Source organism: Microchirus variegatus (assembly GCF_963457635.1).
Source record: "Microchirus variegatus genome assembly, chromosome: 23".
Lineage (NCBI taxonomy): Eukaryota > Metazoa > Chordata > Actinopteri > Pleuronectiformes > Soleidae > Microchirus > Microchirus variegatus.
This window is the reverse complement of record NC_139824.1, coordinates 8,894,920-8,918,778: the sequence shown is the minus strand read 5'-3', so window position 1 is coordinate 8,918,778 and position 23,859 is coordinate 8,894,920. Positions and strand designations below refer to the sequence as shown.

At 40.2% G+C, this 23,859-nt stretch overlaps 3 protein-coding genes across 3 annotated transcripts; 2 read left to right on the top strand and 1 right to left on the bottom strand.

The window, feature by feature from the left end:
* Window positions 1–12: 12 nt before the first annotated feature.
* rps6 (ribosomal protein S6) lies at window positions 13–5,242 on the top strand. Its single transcript, XM_083909283.1, has 6 exons — window positions 13–134; window positions 1,084–1,215; window positions 2,339–2,549; window positions 3,568–3,714; window positions 4,685–4,842; window positions 5,108–5,242. Exons 1-6 carry the CDS (start codon window positions 129–131, stop codon window positions 5,201–5,203), a joined length of 750 nt encoding a protein of 249 aa, XP_083765409.1. The 5' UTR covers window positions 13–128; the 3' UTR covers window positions 5,204–5,242.
* A 3,720-nt stretch (window positions 5,243–8,962) lies between these two features.
* Window positions 8,963–11,707, bottom strand: clrn2 (clarin 2). Its single transcript, XM_083909531.1, has 3 exons — window positions 11,257–11,707; window positions 10,031–10,210; window positions 8,963–9,939 (listed from the first exon to the last, which is right to left on the bottom strand). Exons 1-3 carry the CDS (start codon window positions 11,507–11,509, stop codon window positions 9,671–9,673), a joined length of 702 nt encoding a protein of 233 aa, XP_083765657.1. The 5' UTR covers window positions 11,510–11,707; the 3' UTR covers window positions 8,963–9,670.
* A 1,866-nt stretch (window positions 11,708–13,573) lies between these two features.
* On the top strand, window positions 13,574–23,853 carry tapt1b (transmembrane anterior posterior transformation 1b; the record flags this gene model as incomplete). Its single annotated transcript, XM_083909748.1, has 14 exons — window positions 13,574–13,754; window positions 14,982–15,112; window positions 15,200–15,318; window positions 15,956–16,118; window positions 16,207–16,342; window positions 17,366–17,463; window positions 17,561–17,630; window positions 17,802–17,882; window positions 17,997–18,106; window positions 19,991–20,050; window positions 20,779–20,847; window positions 20,944–21,020; window positions 21,117–21,289; window positions 22,031–23,853. The coding sequence occupies 14 exons, from the start codon at window positions 13,574–13,576 to the stop codon at window positions 22,282–22,284; spliced, it is 1,722 nt and encodes a 573-aa protein (XP_083765874.1). The 3' UTR covers window positions 22,285–23,853.
* Window positions 23,854–23,859: the final 6 nt, after the last annotated feature.

Here is a 23,859-nt window from a genome sequence, read left to right as displayed (position 1 = left end):
ATAATCTTCAGGTGGTGAGAAAACTACAGCGAGGCAGTTATCGCGATAACATGAGGCCTATGTGAGACCTCGGCGCGGATATCCGGTCTCTTTCCCGTGGCGGACCGTCTTTGGGTCGGTTTGGCAAAATGAAGGTATAACATTTTTCTTATCATAATTCTCTGTGTTACGCTGCTAAACCCAAAATACTCCACTATAAACGAAGCTACGATTATAAACTTCTCATCGGTCTGTTGTGATGCGACAGCCCATGCTTTAATACCTAGGATGAGCTATGATTGTAGTGGGGAGCTAGCGTTGAACATTCTGCGAGTGAGCTGTGGAAACATGGCGGAGCACAGAGAGCAATGTGTACCGAGTCCACGTCTCGTTTGACTGCATGAAATAGTTTTAATAAACACCGTATGTAACCGAACATTAACTCACAGTGTTGTGTGTCTAAAATGTCACTAATAAAACTGGTTGTATTGCTAGCAAATTCCCGAATAGCTGGCTTTAGCCGGCAAAGAAGCTAATAGGCCGCGAGTAGCATGTATCCCCCCTCTTATTCAGACTGAACGATACGTTTGATAGTAAAGTGTATCGGGTACTCTTTCCATTTAGAATCATACTAATTGTTAAGATAATTACGAATAGTTGCTCGTAATGCTTTCTGACTGTCTGTATGCTGACATGTAATGTATGTGCGTGGACCCAGTACGAGCATGTTCATTTAATAATATAATATAAAGACCGGCTATGTCCGCATTAATGTGTAGAGCATGTGCATTTCATTTTGTGTACTGACTTTTGGAGCGGCTTAAGATGATGCTAAGATGCTATATTTTCAAGATGTAGAGAAGAGGATGGGGAGGTGTAGAGTGTATATGTACTGAATAGTTTTGTTCTGTAAGACATTCCTAGTGATATCATTTAAGTTGATGTTGAAAAAGAAGAGAATAGGGGTAGGACTGCATAGTCATGTGCTAAATACAACTTGTTTTTGAACAATACTTTCTGCTTTACCTATTTCAAGTATTTTTGCTATGATGTTCAAAGTAAACTTTCATCCATATTAACAGTCGCACTGCCACTGTTTTTCAGCTGAACATCTCATTCCCCGCTACTGGCTGCCAGAAGCTGATCGAAGTCGACGATGAGCGCAAGCTGCGTACTTTTTATGAGAAGCGTATGGCCACCGAGGTGGCTGCTGACCCTCTGGGAGATGAGTGGAAGGTAAATACTGATGCATGGCTCTTCACATATGAGTGGGTCTTAGTTTGCTTTGGTGACTGTGTATTGTACTTTTTATGTTGCACACCAGTAGACCCTTTTTGGCTGACCCGTAGTCATTAAGGGGGGACAGTGTGTTGCTAAAGAAACTGTAGAGCTGTTTATCAGGTATCACCAGTCAACATTACTGGCTGATAATAACAGCATTGCTCTCTCAATTCTCAATCATCTTCAATGGCAAGTTTGTGTAATGTTTACATTTGTAAATATTCATGAATGTTTCAAATCTACCACCTGTAAATGAGGTAAAATTTGTCAAAGTGGTGGGGTTTGAATTTTGCCTTTAGCAACCAGTGTCCATTGTTTTTGTTAAGGCTACATATAGCTGGGACTCATACCACCATCTCTGCACTTACTGGACCACCTGTAGTATCTGTTGATCCACAGCTGCCAACATGAGACTTCTTTACATTGTTGAATTTAAAAAAGCCACATTGTTCTAGTGGTTAAGTCCCAAGAAACACAAAGTGTGAAAATGCTGTGTGATGTGTATAAATTTGGACAGCGATCAAGTCTGCATGAAGATTCTTCCTAATTGGTTCTTACTAGCCACGACTGGCCTATATCGTGTTATATGTGCTCGGATGAATGAGGCAATCTTGGCCAGAAGTTACCTGAGTGAGATTACAGTGGGATAATGGTGGAGAAAGCAACGTTAAGAGATGCCCCATCCACATTCAATACATGAACGTGATGCACTTTGTTCCCTTTCTTGTGTATAAATGGAGAAAAGGCACTTAACTTTTTGATGTTTTGTTTTTATCAGTTGGACAGATATTGTGATTGTCTTGCCATATATTGATTATCACAGAAACGTATCGTAGACCACGTGTCGTGAAGTACTCTGTGATTTCCACCCCAAGAAGTAGCTGTTGAACATACTGTCAGTTTCAGTTTTCTACCATTGTGGTCTCGCAATAGTACTTTAAGGCCACAGCAGAATGGATGTAGCCTTACTGCCAGGGCTTGTGTGTCTGAGCTTATGGAACAGCTTGTGTACTTGATCTTTTTTGTGTAATTTTTACCTAAATGTTGAGGTCAATCCAAAACTTCTCTCCTTTGACAGGGTTATGTGGTCCGTATCAGCGGAGGCAACGACAAGCAGGGTTTCCCCATGAAGCAGGGTGTGCTGACCCATGGTCGTGTGCGTCTGCTGCTCAGCAAGGGCCACTCGTGCTACCGTCCCCGCAGGACCGGCGAGCGCAAGCGCAAATCTGTGCGTGGTTGCATTGTTGACGCCAACCTCAGCGTTCTCAATCTGGTCATTGTCAAGAAAGGTAAAGTGTGCTCATGTGAACAGCTTCACCTTAATGGTAAATTGTTCATGGTACAGTCCTGTTTACTATGACTCAGGTCTAGTACTTAAGGAATGTTGTATCATGTGTATATTTTGCTAATGGCACACCAGTAGACCCTTTCTGCTTGATCTGTAGTCATTAAGGGACAACTACAGTGTGTTGCCAGAGTAACTGTGGAGCTGCTTACCAGATGTAACCACATCAGTAACCATGGATGGTTGAACTGCATTGCTCTTCCATGTGTTCACTATAAGAACACCACGAAAGCCTGTTCACTTACTATTGGTCATTGATGCACTATAATTTAAGCTGTTTGTCCATGTATTTGTGTCTCTGTCAGAGCCTGTTGGTGTGAGGGGACACCTGTCTTTCTCACACATGGGCAGTGGCTGCTTCATTAAGATACAGACCTGCTTAAATATAGAATTAGAATAGACGTTGGTGGTTATTGCCGCAAGTGAAAAGACTTGCAAGTGCAAAAAGACTTTGCACTTGCAATTTTACCAGACTGTGAATATGATCATACCCCAGTCTTACCAGTTATTTATTAAAAATGCATCACATTCAGACACTTTCTTCTCCACCACGGGTATGTCATGCTAGCAGTATCTCACATTGAGTCAAAGTGTGTACTCGTGAGTTAATTGTAAGATCAGCTGTTTGTGAATTCTAGCTGAAATTGTTCAAACACTAGAACTGTTAATAAATGTTAATTTATTTTAGTCCTAGCACAGACCCTTATAATAAATTCAGAGCAGAAAATATTTTGATTGTATTTATTTTATTTGCAATCTTTTGGTCAACATGTAGCATCCATAGCTAAACGTTCGACACATTCCTGTACTCCTGTTGGTCCAAGCCAACAAGGACGAGACAAAAAATCTTTCGTTAAATATTTAATCATAATAGTTTGAAATTGTGCTGTTTTTAGTTTGATTGGCAGTTTAACTTTGTCCAATGAATGTGACTGACTAAACTTTGACCTGGTTGTCTTCAGGCGAGAAGGACATTCCCGGGCTTACCGACAGCACCGTCCCTCGCCGCCTGGGTCCCAAGAGGGCCAGCAAGATCCGCAAGCTCTTCAACCTGGCCAAGGAGGATGACGTTAGGCAGTATGTTGTGAGAAGACCCCTGACTAAAGAAGGTAGGTTTTGGATTTGTTTCTGTGTTCTTATTTACTCCATGAATGTGTTCTTTAGGAGTCTAGATTTGCACCTCAGTGATGGGTACTGATGCATGGCTCTTCAGAGATTAGTGGATCTTTGTTTGGTTTGGTGACTGTGTATTGTACTTTTTATGTTGCACACCAGTAGACCCTTTTTGGCTGACCCATAGTCATTAAGGGGGGACAGTGTGTTGCTAAAGAAACTGTAGAGCTGTTTACCAGGTATCACCAGTCAAAAATACTGGCTGATAATAACAACAACATTGCTCTCTCAATTGTCTTGCATTTTCGATGGAATGATCGTGTAATGTGTTCATTTTACGTTTGTGACCTCCTCGAGAGACGTGAGGTGAAATTGAACAAAAATGTGCAAGATAGGATACTAAATATTAACTTAAAATTATAAACCACTGCATAACCTTTGCAGTTTAGTTAAAGCCCTGATCAACTGTTTAGACATGTCATTGTGATAAAATGAAGCTGAGAAACAACTGTTGACATGCTTGTTTTGTCAACTCGTCACAATAGTTTTGTTTCTATACCAACTGTTGCAGTGATAAAATGTAGGTGGTGAGGTTTTCCTCCCCTTGTGATGGTCAATGGTTGTGATCTCTTCTGTAAAAGCTTGGACCAGAGCAGGCAAGCCTGTGCACAGAATAATTGTCAGCAAAATTGGAAGCTGCTCATATAGCTCATTTTGCCAGCTTTCTGCGTTTACTTTAAGTCGCTTGTTTTCATATAGTTGGTCACTGCTGAACTGACTTCACTGGCAAAATGTTTAGGATATTGTCCTCATGTTATTAGATAAAGTAATTAAGTGTGACATTCTGCGTTTACCTCTCCTGCATCTACAAATTGACTGTACTTTGACATTGTTTTGTCAAACCACTGAACCACAAAGGTGTTTTTATTTCACAACTGATCAACTGTGTTTGTCTTTCTTTGGCAGGCAAGAAGCCCAGAACTAAGGCTCCCAGGATCCAGAGACTGGTGACTCCTCGCGTGCTGCAGCACAAGCGCCGCCGCATCGCCCTCAAGAGACAGCGTACCCAGAAGAACAAAGAGGAGGCTTCCGAGTATGCCAAGCTGTTGGCCAAGAGGATGAAGGTATGTGTTCTTATCCACATGGCAAATGCAAAAACCTGAAAAGGTTCTTGGATTACTTTGTTCACGTTTAATGCCAATGCTTGGGTCTTATTTTGTAGAAGGGGTCAATATTTTTAATTAACCTTGAAAGTCATTCTTTCTGTCCCTGTCCAAGTGAATTGCATACTAACCCTTATGTATATAAATCCATGTGGAGCAAGTGTTAAACTTGCGTCAATGTATGCGTGAAATTACTTTGCTGACCCACATTTGTTCCTGCGAACAGGAGGCCAAGGAGAAACGCCAGGAACAGATCGCCAAGAGGCGCCGTCTGTCTTCTCTGAGAGCGTCCACATCCAAGTCAGAGTCCAGCCAGAAGTGAAATCAAAGACAAATAAAATAATGTTTTGCTGAAAAATTGCCCCATGTGGTTTCATTCATTTTCACTTCCACAGATTGTAGTACAGAGTACTTGCTAAGATTGTACATTTGCCAGTTAAAATGGATAAGACAATCGCAGGATGATTGAACTTCCTATTACGAATTTGGAAGAGGTTTCTTATACCTGAAGTAAAGTTTGCGCTGTACAAAATAACCAACTGGAGTAGTTTAATTGAAATTATCAGTTGCGTTCAAATGAGGTCAATGCTGTTTAAGTCGACTGGTTCCACTATACTTCCATACCAAGTAAAGTGGTGTTCTGATCTCATGTCGCCTGGCAACATTTTGGCTCTGCACCTCCCACAGTCCAAAAACATGCAGATTTGGGGGTTTGGCAACACAGTGGGTGAGAGGATGGTTTCTCTGTAGCCCTGTGATGGACTGGTCATCTGTCCAGGGTGTACTCAATCTTTCATTCCATGTCAGCTGGGATTGGCACCAGCAAACCCTCACGTGGAGGATGTGTCAATGGAAGATGACCAGAAGTGACACGAATCATGTGACAACTAAAATGGATGGCTGCAAATGAGTTTAAGAAATTAATTTGAAAGACTTGGCACTGCCAACATCTTGTACTCAAGATGATAACACTATAGCCTGTGTTCAGATGAACTCCATAGACTTAATAAAGTCTCTTCAGACTAAAGAGGCAGAATAACAAAAGCTGTATGACTTTTCAAGTAACTTTATTTTACACCAACACCATTATGTGAAACCAATTTCAACACCCTTTTATTTCACGTAACGTACGCATGCTTTAGCTGGAGACATTGTCGACCTTGTTCGGTAAGGGTGCGGTGACACCTTTGGGCTGAGTGGCGACGCGTCCTTGTCGGTCGACGACGCCCTGGTCGCGTTGAGACGCCTTCTAGCCTGACGCGGCTGGTTCTGGTCAGGCGGCGGGCAGCTTAACTTGTACATCTGAGAGAAAAAGAAAAACACGGACACGGCCTGATGCTGCAGGTACTGAGGCACCCCCTGCAGGTTCCACACCAAGCTCAGCCACGTGATCTGAAGGTCCTCCACCTGTTAAAGACGAAATGTGTAAAGGGACTTTTGTTATTCCTGTTTGTGTGACAGTGTGTTATTTACTCATAGCACACCTGAACAAAGTGAACCTTGGCCCCGACCATGTGGTAGGATCTCCGACACAGCACGACAGTAAGAGACGCCAGTCGCACGCCGTAGCTTCTCCTGAGCGTGACTCCCTCAAAGCCCTGCACCAAGTGAGCTGCCGCTGCTTCTTCTTCTACAAAGTGAGCACAAAGACATGTTGAAGGTTGTAGCAGTTAGGGAAAACGTGATCAGTTAAAGTCCTAAATGTGACTTTTGTACTTTTCTCTTCTTCCGTAGGAGGAAACACTTGGTCCACCAGGGCCTCTGCTGTGTTCAGAGCAGAATCCAGACCCACGCCGGCCACAGTGATGGCTCTCTCTGCCAGAGTGTTGTTCATCCCGTCACCTGCGTGCTGCATCCTCTCCATCCACCATGTGAAGCAGTCCATGGTGCCGTTTGCTACAAGGCTCACCACGTCCTGGATCTCGTACACCTTGTTCTTGGCTGTGGCAACAATCTGTGTGACGCAGACAGAACTACTGAGCTTTTTCTATTTCCTGCAATTTATTTATTGGTCTTTAGGGGATGGGAAAGAACAATTACCTCCTCCGCAGGTGTGTGAAGAACAGGAAAGGTGTTCTCGAGCCAGTCAAGACTTTTACACACCACATCATTTGCAGCAGAAACTGTGGACAGAGGAGTGATCAATTAAAAATTCTCACAAATCTCCCATCTGTATTTAACAAATACCAAGCATCCTCTCCATTTACATGTCCAAACTTAACATGAAGCACAACTTGAATATTCATTTTAAATGGTTTAAATTATTCATTGCTACTTAATTTCTCAATTACCTCGATGAAAATAAGTGTAATTCACAATATTAAAAAAAACACACTGCCGAAATCACAGCCATAAATGCAGTTTAAAAAGAAATGGTTTGTTTTGCATTTTGAGGCTCCCCCTTGTGGCAGTTTAAAAGTACTGTATGTTGGTGAGCTGAGTATTTTGAAGTTACTTCTTTTCATGATTATCCCAGTAATGGAAATCTGTATCAACTTATTATATAGCTTTAAAAAGAAAAATCATAATGCACAATATACTGTAATAATTAATCATCCCAGCCCTAGGAGTGAAGGAAAATGATCATTTATTTGCTGATATTTCCCAGATGTAAGAATTTACTGCTCTTCAATATTTCATGTTTTTGGAGAAATATGTTTTTCCAAAATGGTGTTATACTAAAAATGGTTTTGAACACATACACTCACAAGGCAGACAAGCTATAGGTCATAGGTCAGTACCACAGCACTCACTCTGGGGCTGCAGTTTAACAATGACAGGTGAGACGCTGTCGCGGGCCACAGCGCCGAGAGTCGTCACGCTGCTCTCCAGCGCCTCACACATGCTCCTCAGGTTTGGATGACTGTGTTTGGTGTCAGTGTAGATGTGTGAGAGCTTGCTGCAAGCAGAGCGAACCACAGGCAGCTGGGAGAGTCTGGCAGCAGCATTCGGTGCATCCTGCAAGACGACAGCATAATACACTCATCACTGCAGCTCATGCAAGGCAGGTATGGTACTCATTTTATATTTTGAGTGTCCATTATAAAGCACACATGTTTTTACAGAATACAGTGATATATCCAACACTGAAAAAAAAATACTTGCATTATTATTTGGACATAGAAAAACTAATTAAAACAACATGAAACCATATCAGGTGAACAGGTTTACAAGCCCAAGCATAAAATTGACCATTAAACCTGAGCCTCTTTATTGTTTTGTTCTGTTTTCCAATGTTTTAATACACAGTGGCTACATTTCTATCATACAGGAGCCAATAAATCATGTATTTTATGAAGTTTAAACATTGAGTCTAAAAGCATTTATCCGTCAATTGATGTACTGATGTAGTTGCAGGTATAAAAAGGTGGAGGGTTCATTTCCCTTGATTGTACTCACCTGTTCGCTAGTCATGTCTGGAACACTAAAACAACAGGGTGGCAAAAATGAAAAGAGTGACGTTAAAACGTATATAATTTATCAGTTTAAATCAATAAAGAGTCATACATCACTCACTGAGGGGGATTCTCGCTCACAGACAAACTTTGGCCCATTCTGCAGCCGCGGAGTCTTTAATGAGCGCTCACCTGCTCGCCTTCTACGGAAGCTCACGATCACATGCTTGCTGTTCTCGCGATATCATGTGTGAACGCACCCGGAAGTGTCATCTCGTAACTTTTAAGACCCAATTTAATTTTTCTTTTTGACAAACGAAAGGAAAACACATTTCTTGCGTGTTCTTGCACCTCTCTACTTAATGTGAGTTATCGTCAATATCATTTTGCGTCTCAAATACATTTATTGTTCCATGTCAAATCGCACTTTTATTTTGAAATACTATGAAATATAGCACCACAAACTATTGCGATATAATTTTGGAATATTGTGATATGATTTTAATCTCATTATATCACAAACTGAGTATCTACCAATAGTCATAATAATAATAATAATAATAATAATCATAGATAGATAGATAGATAGATAGATAGATAGATAGATAGATAGATAGATAGATAGATAGATAGATAGATAGATAGATAGATAGATAGATGACTCAGCTTAAAATGCTTTTGCTGATTTTTATTTACATTTTTACAGACTGTACATAGTGAAGCATGCATTTTTTTGATTGTATCGTATTTTACATTGATTTTGACCAGTATTGGGCCAATACCGATTCCCACATGGCCTCTCCTGACGAGACCAGTGCTCTATATGTACAAGGAATTACTCTAAAACACTGATTTCCTTCGAAATGTTTGTACTGAGAACCATGTTACTGATGTTACCATGACAAACCTAGAGACAGTATATACAACAGAGAATGTTGAATTTTGGGATAGAGGACCTTAATTGTCCACATGCAGGCTGTGCTTGGCAGCATCACATTGTTCATTGTCATCCACATCCACAATCTTCAATCAATGTTCTACATTTAAAGGTAATATGTAAATGATGCTTTATTTTTGTACATCGTTGTCTGTAATGAAACTGATCAGAAGAATGATGTGAATCTTGGATGTTATGAAGTAACATCCGCAGAGGAAAATGTGAGGTTTTGGACTTGACTGTTCATTGAATCTTCATTTTCTTCACCATAGGAAGCATATCATCCAGTTTGTTGTCATTCCTCTCACTGATAAATCATGTTTTGCAGTGTCAGTCATGCACTATAATGACCTTTTAGTCATGTTCTATAATGTCAGTTGGACACTGCTATGTGTCAGTGACCAGAGGCCAACCGTAAATGATGGAAGTGCTAACATGATGCTCCTTGTTCAGTCCCTCAGTAAAGCAGGTCCAGAGCAGAGATGGTGGGCTCTTCGGGTTTCTTGATCTCTGGCTTGGGCAGCTTGATGCGACTCATCGCAACGACGCCACAGACGACAAAGTGAGTCCCAATGCTGCCCACACCCAGCCAGAAGGACCAGTCCAGTTGGTCGTCCAGGACAACCAGGACGAAGAGGTTCTCTTGGTAGTTTGCTACCCGCTCGGTCAGACTGTGGTGTCTCATGGCTGCCAGGAAACACAAAACGCCCAGGGCACCGAAAAGAGCTGGAGACAAAGCCAGAAAACAACAACTAAATACCAAGAATTAGGATAAACCTTGATATTCGAGGGCTACGGGAAGAATCCCATCACATACCAGCAATTAGGTTCCACAGATAGAGTCCTTTGTGGCCCTTGATACTCTGGTAGGGAACCCTGCGTGCGTTGTAAATACAGAAAGACAGACTGACCAGAGCAAAGCCAATGGCCACCAGCAAGAAGAGGATCACCATCATATGAAGGCCACTGTTCAATGTCCGCACCAGCTTTGGGAAAACTGGCAGTAAAGATGAAGAAGGGAAAACAGCCCGACAGATTCATATTAGTCATTAAAGCATCTAAACACATGGCATTAGCAGATCCTAGAGATAGTAAATAGGACGGTTTGTTTATGTGAATATACTGTATGAGTGAATATATGAATATTTAGATGTCATTTTTGGTGCACATTGCACATGAAATGGTGGGAAAAACTCAAATTAATTGGTGCACACGGAATATTAATACATTTGTTTTTGTTTCATGTCTGGGGCTCTGATGATTCAGCACTTAAATTAGAGGAGGTGCATATCCTTTCTATTTTTTGGAACTTTGTTTTGAAATCTGATCATCTGATTGTATTGTGTATGTTTGCATGAGTGGTTTGTAGCCATGTGTCTTATCTTAAGTGTGTTACTTCTTCTGAGTGAGAATGCACATGTTTAAATGACTTAATTCTTCATATTTTATCAATGTGTATGTAGTTTATCTATATATTATATATTAAGTATTATAACAGATTAAGTTGGCATATAGAATCATTAGTTTAGTTAAGTTTTTTAGTTACTTTAAGTGTGTTATTAACGTACAGTTTCTACTTTAATAACTTTAAGGATTGAAAACCTTAACCCTTTAAGGTACTACTCAACCATTTGGTCGACCGCACTTTAAGTCACTATATCTCATTGAAAAATGCATCAAGCTGAAGTCACTAAAACTAAATTAATGTGATTTGTTCTGAATGTTCTTTATGAATTATGCAAACCAGGTTTATTATGAACAGACATCTCAACCGTTTGGAGGCATGTATCTAAAATACAGTAGGGTCCCATTTAAAATAATATAATATAATAATATATATGTCGTTATTCTTATCATAAGTCAATAAAATAAAATAATAAAAAATACAAAGAAATAATTTTTCCTTTGCTTTTTTCTTGGTGCGTAAAAGGTTAAAATGATAATTATGGAGATAATGGGAAAATACATGTCTTATTGATTATTTCTACATTATAGTTAAACACTTGTGGTCCCACCATCAAGCAGAGAAGTATCTGAGCTTACTGAATATTTTGGAGCGCCTCTTCCCGAGTCCACACCTCTTGCTCTTCCCTCCCTGGAACAAGCCGTAATAAATGTCCCCGATGAACTGCTCCATCTCCGGGTGCGACGCGTTAACTATCTCCGCCCCGGTTTTACACAGGATGCGCCCGGTGACCCAGCGCTCCGTGGCCAGGGCCACGACCAAGAGGACCGCGGAGCCGACACAGAGCACCGAGGCCACCGAGAATGTGATCCGTTTCCACAGGGAAGGCATCTTACGAGCCGCCCATGGTGCCCCGAGGAAGGCGACACGACGCCGGGCAGCGACCGCTGAGAGCACCGCGCGACCACCATGAGTTTATTCTGCAGTCTGGGAAGTGAAAACAAAACATAATCCAACTATCAAAGGAAATGTTGCTGTCTTTCGATGAAGTGTTGCACGAGTCACAGCAGTCAGAGGAGGAGAAACAGAATCTATGGCGGTCAAAGAGATCTCTTTACCGGGAGAAACTCTATCCCCACACCCTGGCTCTGTCACAACACACACACACACCCGCACACACACTTTTAATTCAGGGGATGAATTAACCTTTGCGACTTGGTATTTGGAGCTGGGAATGGAACACTTGTGCTGTGACCTTTGTGGCTGCAGCTGTAAAAGTCATGTAAGCATGTGTTAGAAAGACAGATGAGGTCATTCTCACACCCTAAAGGTCACAATGGGATTATAATCTCATGCTCCACTGATTCATCTCAGTCTATCTTGTGAATGGTTGTGCCTTTAGTGAGTACAATGCTTAAAGGTGCATTATGTAATAAATCTAAAGCAACTGGCCATAAAATCCTCCTAATATGTCACAGAGACTCAGGAATAATGTTCATATAACAAACTGAACTCACCAACAACAACAGTACAGACAAAATATTTGCAATAAAAACAATATTTTGCAGACTGCAAATCATGATTATGTTTTAAAATCATGTTTTGGCATGTGGCGCCACCTACTGCCATCTACCAATCATTGCAGTCAGTAGAGTCTCAGCTGCCGAGCAACCACGGGTTGCCAGTTATGTCAGAAAACGAAACCTAAAAGACCTCTGTATTTTGAATCTGAATGTAGTAACTGTTTTTGGCCACATTCTTACATATGGCACCTTTAAATAATATATTGCTGAGGTAAGTCTTACACTGCACTCCATTTTACATTAATCCCTGGAGAAATCAATGCAGTTTATATTGTGTATCTTAGCATGTAAGATGTAGCAACTGCAGCTTTATCATGAAAGGTTATGACAATTAATTCATCTAAAATTGTATGGATTGTCTAAAGGCTCCAACAGCCCTGTGTTCAGTGCATGTCATGTCAGTGGTAGTTTGAATGAGGCTGATTGTACTATATATAGTAATGTATTTTACACAAAATCACAAATTACTCCACATAGAATAGATTGTAACACAAGGGTTAAACGGGATTGTTCATTTTGCCCCAGGAAATATTCCTGCCAGATGTAATGTTCCTGTTCCTGAATCCTGTTCTTGCCACACCTTTATGCTTCATGTACAGTATGTACCCCGGTGCATACATGATGACACAGTGCCATCGGCTTTACTTGACTGCACATGGCAGACTACGGAATATTTTATTTCAGTAGTATTGACGTGGTCTGTGGAGGTTCTCTGTCATCCAGGTCATTGTCTTCAAGAGTTTAGACAGTCAGCTGGATTTGTTTTGGTTAGGGTGAACTTTCATCTCTCATCCAAGAGGACTCTTCAAGGTAAGTATTATTAGAGTGTCTGCTTACCAAGGTGAACCAGTGAAGAACTCTTGGTATTGCAAAGCAAGGATCTATTGTTATTGTACCGGGCTTCTTCTCCTTCTTCACCAGTTTCCTCTTCCGCCAAATTTTCGCTGCAGAACTCATGCATTTTAATGCACATTGCACAAAAATACTACATTGTATTAAAGTACTTTAAAGTACAGTACTTAGAGGTTATTTCCTAGAAATATTACTTTATCCAATTGCTCCCTTTATTTGGCACAGACACTGATGGCTTTCAACACAGTAAAGTAAAAAAATCAATACCAATTTTGTGATGTGTATTTTTTTTCATTTTGTTCTCAAATCAGTTTGAAGAGAAAAAAAATACCACAATCATAATCAAAAATAATTTCTGAGGTGCAACGCTGCCCTCCACAGATCAAAGTTCTTCATCACAGTTCAAAGCTCACTGGCCATTTACTGCCACCTGCTGGCGAACTCGTGACACTGCTGTGCGTGGTGACGTCACGGGGAGTGACGCATCTCCCCCAGCAGCAGCTGAGGCCGTTTGGTGAAGATGGCGGATTCGCTGTCGACAGGTCTGGGAGAGGAGGAGAAGGAGCGGGAGAGAGAGGGCAAGGAGAGGGACACGGGAGCTGACAAACCCGAGAAGAGCAAAAAGAACGACGGGGTCACGGAGACGTTGGGATTCAGCGATAAAAACGGTGGCAGCATGAACAAGAAACGCAACCTGGCAGGTGAGAGCTAGCTTTCCTCAGCTACAGAGGCATCAGTTTGACAGCGCTAAGCTAACAGCTGATATATTTGTTTGTTTCCTTGTTTGTTTGTTTTGTTTCCTGCAGTGTAAAAGTCGGTTTATCTATAATCACCTCGTTGCTTAAACACACACTAGCTTTTCATTCAGTTGAGACTGTGCAGCTTTGGGCGCTGCTCGGTGTTGCCAGATCTGCTTGTCAAAAGTGCCCCGACATCAGAATCCAAACATTTTTTGTTTACACGTTGAAAAGTTAAGCACGCCGTAAATACCCTGAGTAGTTTTTTCTGGTAACTTGACTACTTTGTTCCTATATATCTGAACAACTATCAAATAACAACGTAGAGAACTGAAGGCACATTTAAGAATTTCGTTGGCAGGTTCTTCAGTCACGAGGAGTTTCTTTTTTCAGGGATTTGTAAGCGGATTTACGGGCGTTGCTGAATGATTTGGATCTGATGGTATTTGTCAAGTGTAAAGATTTAACCGAGTTATGCATCCAAACATTTGACTCTTACTTGTGGCCATGTGGTATTTTATAATAGTTGTATCGCCGTGTTTCCTGTGGTAAGTGTTTCTACACCTGCCAATTTCACCTATAGTATCTCCCGGAAAAAATAACCAACCTGGCAACCATGGCGCTACTCCAAGGTTATGTTTGTTCTTGGGATGTAGATTCCTTGGTTTGACCAACATTGGGCTCCATTTATGTAACATTTCATGGCTAATTCACTGTTTATGAAGTAAAAGCTCGAACAGGCACACGTCATTACATATTTAATTATAGTGTGTTGAGTAGGGGTGGGTCAAAATATCGATTTGGTGATACAGTGTCATCCTTCCCTTGTGCAAGATGATAATTGATACTCCAGGTAAAATATCGATATTAAAGTAAACAGTCCCTACTTGATACGCAGAGAAGAGGGGCGTTTACAGCGAGATAATGGCGGAGAAAGCTCAGTACATAGACTTCATGCACTTTGTTCTCTATGTTGTGAATAATTGGAGAAATCCTGCACTTCACGCCGATGGTTTGTTTTCTTCAGCTAGACAGATATCGCTATAGATCGCTTGCAATACATTGATTATAACAGAATTGTTGTATCGCGATATTATTGGTATCATTCATGGACGTTTAAGAAAGAGGTGTTTGATTTACTGTATATGTTGTGTGTTTCTCAATGCTGTTTCTCTGTCGTTGTGTATGTAGACCTTTCTCTGGTTAGATTTATAACTACTGAGCTAACCAGAGGCTACTTCCTGGAACACAATGAGGCTAAATACACAGAGCGCAGAGAGCGGGTCTACACCTGTCTTCGCATCCCCAAAGAGCTGGAAAAGGTAAATACACAAAATATGTATTCTGGGAAATGATGTATTTATAAAATAAATGACTTAAATGAATGCATTTTCCTCTCTCTTTTTTAGTTGATGATATTTGGCTTCTTCCTGTGTCTGGATGCTTTTCTCTACGTGTTCACGCTGTTGCCCCTCAGAGTGATTCTGGCCCTTTTACGGCTCATCACGCTGCCATGCTGTGGCCTCAGGTAAAGTTCACACAGAAGTGCAAGGTATACTGAATTTAAGCGCCGGTGTCCTCAATCGACCTTTGGCCACACAGATGTTCAGCACCTGATTAATCATTGAAAGCTTTTTCTGTTCAAACACGTGGTTATTGGTATTGATTTGAAATGTGTTATTTACTGTTTACAGTTCATTTAAAGCCAGTATTTATCTCTATAAACCAGTTTCTACTCATTTATAATATATAATAAATGGTTACATGATGCATTTTCAACTAACTGACTGAAAAACACTTTTGTTGTAAGTGTTTATTAAGCAGGAACCTAAACCATTCTTTTTTTTTTCTTGTCAAAGTATGAGGGTTTGGTGCTTTTTTAAATTTAATTACCTTTTTGAATATTTTGTGGCAGAAAAACAAGCAACAAGCTACAACCTTTCCACATATTATTGACCAAATAGCTTAAAATTATTGGGGACAAACTGTGCATTAGGTGATGCTGAAGATGAATACTGACGATCTGACAAATAATTCAGATCTGGCTCATTGTTTTTCATGACAGAAGCAGTTGTTGCATTATTGACCCTGACCTGTAGGGGGCAGTGATACTTTCCCCTGACTGTTCAGACTGTCATCTGTTTCTGTGTGTGTGTATGTTTCAGTGGCTCACGCCTGCTCCAGCCTGCACAGGTGTGCGATGTGCTGAAAGGCTTCATCATGGTGTTGTGTTACTCAATGATGAGCTACGTGGATTACGCCATGATGTATCACCTGATCAGGGGACAGTCTGTCATCAAACTGTACATCATATACAACATGTTAGAGGTACGCCTAAGTGCTCTTCCTAATGTTCATGCTGATCAGCCAAAACATTCGCTCATTCACTCCCATTCCCTTATATTTGTGTTATCAGGTGGCAGATCGCCTCTTCTCATCCTTCGGTCAGGACATCCTGGACGCTCTGTACTGGACAGCCACCGAGCCCAAGGAGAAGAAGAGAGCTCACATAGGGGTGATTCCTCACTTCCTCATGGCCGTGCTCTACGTCTGTATCCTCACTGATAATGACTGGCAGCCTGTCTGTGTGGGAGTGTGTCCATGTCGCATGAGTGATCATTAACAAAGGCTCAGAAGATAGAATAGATCTAGAGCAGTTAGTCGTTATCAATCATTGCGAAATATCCAGTTATTTCAATAATAGTTTGTCTGGATTTAATCTAACGCAAAAGGCATGTTGAGGTTCAGATGTGGGTTTTAGATACATTTTAGATTAAAAAAACAGATGAATAATAAAAAAATTGACTGTCACTTATTTACATTTCAGAGAAATATCTGTATATGTGTTTACAGCACATGTATAAATACTGCATACTGTATTAGTAGAATACAAACACTCTGTTGACTACAATTACAGGATATAATATGAGCGATAACTGATATAAGATTTTGTTCATGCACCTAATTTTTTTTTCTCCTTAATTTTTAAAATCAGTAATTTTTAGTGCTGGGCATGTTAACACTTTAACGGCTTTAATGGCGTTTAATGGCGTCAATGTCAACGCATGACGAGTTTCTATGGTGACTGACCGGAAAAAGACGCGTGTGACTTCATGTTTAGGCACACATACGCTGTAGACAGTACACAGGTACACTGGTTATTTGTAGCGCTGCTCTTTTCGTTTAATAAACAGATCCAGTTCGACTGTAGGCACACTAACGGCGCTAACGGAGCTAACTGGTAAACGAGCATTTTTGAAGTTCCAGCTTCCATACTGGGCTTTTGATCATTTTAATGTTCTTGCTCTTCTTGATTAAATAAAATACATTTTATATGTAGTTGTAATTATAAATGCAATTTAATTGTAATTATTTACAATTTTAGACATGTTATAGACCAAACAGTTGGTAGTTTGATTAAAAAATAATTAGCAACTCAGTAGTGGAATGTACTGTTCATTAGCTGCAACCCTACACAGCTTTATATCAAACTAGTTGTGTTAAGCATGAGGTATATATCAGAATAAAGAGCTCCCAGTGTGTTTTTGTACTCTCCTTAACACAAGTGTCCTTAGTTCTTCATGCCCTCCTCATCATGGTTCAGGCCACGACTCTCAATGTCGCCTTCAACTCCCACAACAAGTCTTTGCTCACCATCATGATGTCAAACAACGTGAGTGCGATGTCCATGTTCACTCTGTTAGCAGTGCACGAAGCAGCAGCAGCAGCATGACTTCAGTCGGGATATTTCTGTGTGTTCACTCTTACAGTTTGTGGAGATTAAAGGAAGCGTGTTTAAGAAGTTTGAAAAGAACAACCTTTTCCAGATGTCCAACAGTGGTAAGTGTCTAAAGTGAATGAAAATGTAAATCTGCAAGGCTGTTGTTGTTTTTTTGGCACAGCCTCTTAACTTGGTGATTTCAGGACAAGGTAAATTTATGAAATCAAAATCGGCCACTGTGAGCGCAAAGTAGGTTAATCCGGGATTGATTTTTGTTTTGTTTCCCACAGACATAAAAGAGAGGTTCACCAACTACATCCTCCTGCTCATCGTCTGCCTGAGAAACATGGAGCAGTTCTCATGGAATCCTGGTAACCAAAACACTGCCGCTGTGGCTCAGATCTACACAGTCATATCGCTGTATAACTACTATTACAGAATATTGACACTGATTCATATTTTATGTGATTTTTTTTTTCTTTTAGACCACCTGTGGGTACTGTTTCCCGATGTAGTCATGGTGATAGCATCAGAGGTTGCCGTGGATGTTGTCAAGCATGCGTTCATCACCAAATTCAATGACATCAGTGCTGATGTGAGTAGTATTACTGTTTACAGTTTATGCATGACGTGTTTTAGCAGATTTAGTCATGTCATAGATGGATTTTCTAGCATTGGTGCAAGCTGATTGAGCTGATTTTCATTTTCATAAGCCCCTCCCACTTCCAATTTTTTTATGCACATTCCCCGAACCACATTCAGACGTACATTTTCACCAGGTCTGATGCAGTTGCAAAAATCCATGAGTTTTGGGGTATGTTCAGGTCCTCAAAAATGCAATTTACTTCGACGAAAAATAATAATAATGAACATTCGTGCTCAAACCCTAATAATATGACAAAATTAAATCTACCAAAAATATTGATACAATTTTCTAAAAAAAAATCTTTTAAAAATGTTAATCCACAGGAACTTTGGCCAAAGGAATTCTTTTTTTATGAACCTCATGAAGTAGATGTATGTTACACACATAGATGAGGGGGGTTTGATGATGTTTTTTAGCCTAAGGTAGAGTGAGATACAATGAAAAGGTCTCATTACATGCAGATGCAGTTCAGCTTTAAAAGTCATTATAAAGTTTGAAGTTATGGTATTTCTGATACCTGTAATTAAAATGGTCTTAGTGTATAAATAAATGTTACACTGCATCAATAACATCTCTCACTGTTCACATTTAACTGGGGTGTGTCTCTGAGTAAGAGGAATGCTGTGTTTTCAAGCTGCAGCCGCTGGTCATGGGGGATCACTAACTAGTAGTTACCTAATCATGACCAGGATTAGTCTTTGATGTGTGCGCTTAACAAAAATGAAAATGACTGAGCTGCAGCTGAAAGCTGAAGAAAGTGTGAGAAAGTGGATCTTGAGTTAGGATTATTTTTTTGCAGATATTTCAAAAGATCAAGAATTAGAATTAGACCTTTGACTCAGCAGACCCACAGTCTGTGCGTCACATTTTCCTCTGACTGTCAGTCTGTTCAGGTTTCTTCCTGCTTTACAGCAACCTTGTTCACTTCCTAAATTGTTTCCCCCCCGTCCTTTGATTTCCCTCAAGGAATTGTAACCATGGTTATGTAATAGATACCAAAGCCACAGGAAGGGATTAACCCCTTTAGCTCCACACTGTCAATCCTAATCACACAAACCTCACTCCCATGAATTGATGCTTGTTTTCATTTAATCAACATGTGTACATTGTGGTTTATTAGACAGATTTGTGTCTTTGCCCCGTCTTTATTTCCATTATGTGCAAACTTTCATGGATGTGGATGTGGAATTATCAGGCAATTGTTTGACATTTTTTTTATTATCTGTATCGGCCAATTACGAAAGCTATTTTTTTCATCCAAAAGTTTTTTGGTCCAATTCTCATTTGTTATTATTATTATGAAGTTATACTTTATTAGGATTAGGGGTAAAAATGAAAGTCAGCTAAATAAAAAAGAAAAATAAATCAGTATCATAATATGAGCCTACCTGATTTATTAACACGGGATTCAGCCACAAATAAACCCATATCAATCGATCTATACTTAAGGGCTGCAACAATTAATGTATCAATGGATATTTTCATAATCGATTAATCAGTTTTCTAGTCTCTTTTTAGATTAATTAAGTCATGCTTTCTGATTATTTTTCTTTGCTCCTGATGACAAAGCAATCGTTTAATTTGAACAATACCTCATTATTTTGAGGTTTTTGTACACACATTTATCTTCTGAAGTTTTTTTTTGACTAATTACGACAATTTCTTATGGAAAATCAACGTCAGTTGCAGCCCTGCTGTACTTGCATCTATATCCATAAAACAACCGATAAAAATGTAACTTATTGTTAGACTTTAGTCAGTATTTATTGTTGTTAGCGCTTATATAATATAAGTTAGTAATTGCATCATTTTGTACCTGTTGTCATTTCCCAGGTGTACGGAGAATACCGAGCCAGCCTTGCCTTTGATCTCGTCAGCAGTCGACAGAAAAATGTGAGTCAACTGATGAGCAAATTTTTACATTACAAAATATATATCGAGTACCTTGGTCCCACTTTTATCCATATAGCGATTACAATTTATTCACTCAGTCATCTTCTACCACTTATCCTCCACATGAGGGTTCCTGGTGCCAATTCCAGCTGATAGGATATATCCTGGACATATCGCCAGTCCATCACAGGGCCACGTGGAGACAAACATCCATCCACTCTCATATTTATGGCCAATTTAGAGTGTCCAATTTGTCTAATCTGCATGTTTTTGGACAGTGGCAGGAAACCAGAGAACTCGGAGAAAACACTCACGCACAACTCCATGTAGAAAGTTCCCTTGTTCCTTCAATTGTATCAATCATTGCATTTTTGCTATAGCATTGCATGCTATTTAAACAAAGAATGAATGACACTTCTTGAGGCAATAACCCATGAGTCATATTTCCAAAATCACTGCAAATTGAATGGGACATTAGCTGCCCCAGCTAATAATCTCATGGAGTGCTGAGTTTCATTTTCAAAGCCCTAACACATCATAGTCTTTTGCCAGGGATGGATCATCACCTTTATCTTTTGAAATACTGACCTATTTTGAGCTATAATGATCAAATTATTTATTAAGACTTAATACATTTCTTGCGGTGCAAATGTAAAAGTTTAATATGTCATGTTTTAACTTATCAATCTTGTGCATTTTCTGGAATAATGAGTGAATTGTGTCTCCAGGCTTACACAGACTACAGTGACTCAGTGTCCAGGAGAATGGGCTTCATCCCTCTGCCTTTAGCTCTGCTGGTCAGTCACAGTTAGTCACTCTCAAATAAACTTTTGCTACTGACACAGTGAGTGTGTGTTGACAATATAATGTAACATTATGTCCTCCTTTTTCAGTTGATTAGAGTAGTGATGAGCTCGGTGAAAATCCAGGGTTCACTCTCCTTTATGTGCGTCCTTCTCTTTTACTTGGGGTAAGTACAAGTTTGTCTTTTCAAAGATTTTGACCACAAAATAGTGTGTTTTATTGTGTTTTTCAATCCATTATCTTCACCCTTTTTTGAGAACAGGATGATCACTCTAAAAGTGCTCAACAGTATCGTTCTGCTGGGAACGTCTTGTGTGTTCGTCAAAGAGGCCAACATGGAGGAAAAGCTCTTCGACCCGCCTCCATCTGTTGCCTCCAGCCGCGTGAACTCCAGAGCCCACAGGACCAAACATGTTCACACTGCACCGCAGCAAGGTAGTACTGAGTGTAGCACATTTCTCCTGTTAAAGTGTCCATTCAAGAACTTCTTCTTCATCCTGTTTTATGTTAAAGGAGACATATTATGCAAAAAACTTTTAAATCATTTTAATCCTTATATTTGGGACTCTGGAGGCCCTATGAGTAGGCAAAGTGTGAAAAAGATGACTCACTCATGTTTTTGTAACTTGTGGTGTTTTTTTTATTATTGTTGTTGATGTTATTTGTGATTTATTGTGTTTGCATCCTGCATCTGAAAAACCGGGCTCTGTCCAGCAATACTATCAGACCTGACTGATGGAGCGTTTGTGTGTATACAGCAGCAGTGCAGGGGTGGGCGGGGCAAACTGCTGAACGACTATGGCGTGTAACCTCTGTCTGTTTTGACAAAAACCAAATCACTTCCTGTGTGCAGCGTGTCGTCAGGCAACATGAGATTGAGAAACAGCAACACTGCGAGACTGAGACAGAGTGATTTCATTGTAACAGACATTTGTTTACATTTAAAAGTTACACACTACACCTTTAATGTTCATAATGTCCACTATCAGTCACACAATCTTTTTTTTTTTCTTAGAGCACTAACAGGACTTTTTATATTCAGTCCAAGAAAAAGAGAAAAGAAAATTAATACTAAAAGAGACTGAGAGACACATTTCAGAGCGATTTAACACATTATTTTATCCAAGTACTTCATCGACAGCAGCTTTAATTAACCACCGTCTCTGTCGTTGACAGAAGCCACAGCAGACAAAGGAGGACCATCGCTGACGTCAGACAATTCTCAGCTCCCCACCATCCCAGAGACGCCCGCCCCCACACTTCCCAAGAGCGACTCTGACACATTCCTGACGACGCCAGACGAGGAGGAGGACGACAAAATCATCAACACTGACACAGGACTGGAAGGAGACGCACTCCCAAACAGAACGCCCAAAAAAGACTTGCTCGAGATAGACCGCTTCACTATCTGTGGCAACAGAATAGACTGAGTGCCAAAGGAACAACCAATCAGAGTCCTAAACACGGCAAGCGTTCAGGGATCAGACACGGGGTCGTGGGGCATGTTCATGCCGGACTCGTTCTTGTGCGCCTGACCCCAAAATATTTATTTATTTATTACTGACAAAACCAGCCAAGGCATCAAGCTGTTACTGCAGTCCTCAGAGGTTCATTCTGATGTGTCCAGCTGGTCAAGTCACTTTCAGGTTCTCTGAGGCTGCGCTGCGGTCGTCACGGCGATCTGCAGAAATGCATATCGACGACTGCGAAGTGTCAGACTGGATGTACGCAGCTGGAGCGGAGAACAAAGCGAGAGGAGGAGCTTGTCTGCATTATGTGATAATTGTGTGAGATCAAAGGGAGGTGACAGCTGGACTGTGCTAGTGTGTGTTCTCAAGCACAATCATGTCAGTCACTGAGGAGGTGTTTTTAGACAACGACAACAAAAAAAGGTCAGTTTTTAAATTTTTTTAATTTGAAAAAGTTTCAAAAATAATATTTCAAATAGTTTTTATGAAAAATATCATACCACCTTTGTAAAATTTAATATGTTTAGCTACAGGAACCAGAACGCGCTGAAATCCCACAGTCGTTCTGCTCACACAACTTAGACCTTTGGAGCATCATGTTATTTATGTGGCTATCTTTACTTTAAAGCACTGCACTGCGCCGATTTGTGAAGGCGCCAGTGTTGCCTTTAACTGATGTCCAAGCCACAGACGGGTTTAACAAGATATTTCTTCTTTTATTAAGCCATTCACACATTATTTCAACAACATGGACATATCGCAAGTTTTTACGTCACGAAATGACTTGGTGAAGAATCATGATGTGTGGCACCAGCATCGGCTGAACATGTTTTTCATTTGACCATTTATATTCAGACTGATATGAAAAGAAGTAAAGATGACATGTGTGCAGGTAAAAGATATTTAGGCTCGTAAGGCCTCGTACATTCAGCCATCTTTTTGCCTCTCCTGTATTATCATTTACACTAAGCAGTAGATTTTTTTTGAGAAACCCAGACTTTCCAAGTTAAACCACTTTTCAAGTTGCAGCTCTTATTTCTTAACCCAGAACGTTTTAGCCTAAAATTAAACTTACATACTGGTCTGTATATCAAGTTTATTTATTATATATTTTTATATAACCTTTTTTTTTTCCTTTTGTCGTGTAAAAAGGTAAGAGTTTCTGGAAGAAATTAGAGTTGCAACTTGGGGAAATGAATCACAAAGGACTTGCACACTGTCAGTTTTATGCGAATGCCGTATGAAATCTTGGCTGCGGAAGCAGATAGTGTGCAGACTCATTTTTTGTTTAAATGGTCTGAAGAATTCTTAAGGATTTCAAGTGATTTGTTGTGTTTGTTGATTTATATCGTGTTCATAAAATGAACTGTACTGGTTGTACGTGATGGGCTCAGAAAGAAAGGAGGTCAGTCCATCCTCACTATGGTCGGACCATAGACTGGTTGGATTTACTTCAGCAATGTTATTCCGTAAAATAACTGCATACTAGCAAATGGAGGATCAATTAAGTGAGTGTGTGTGAGAGAGAAAGTCCAT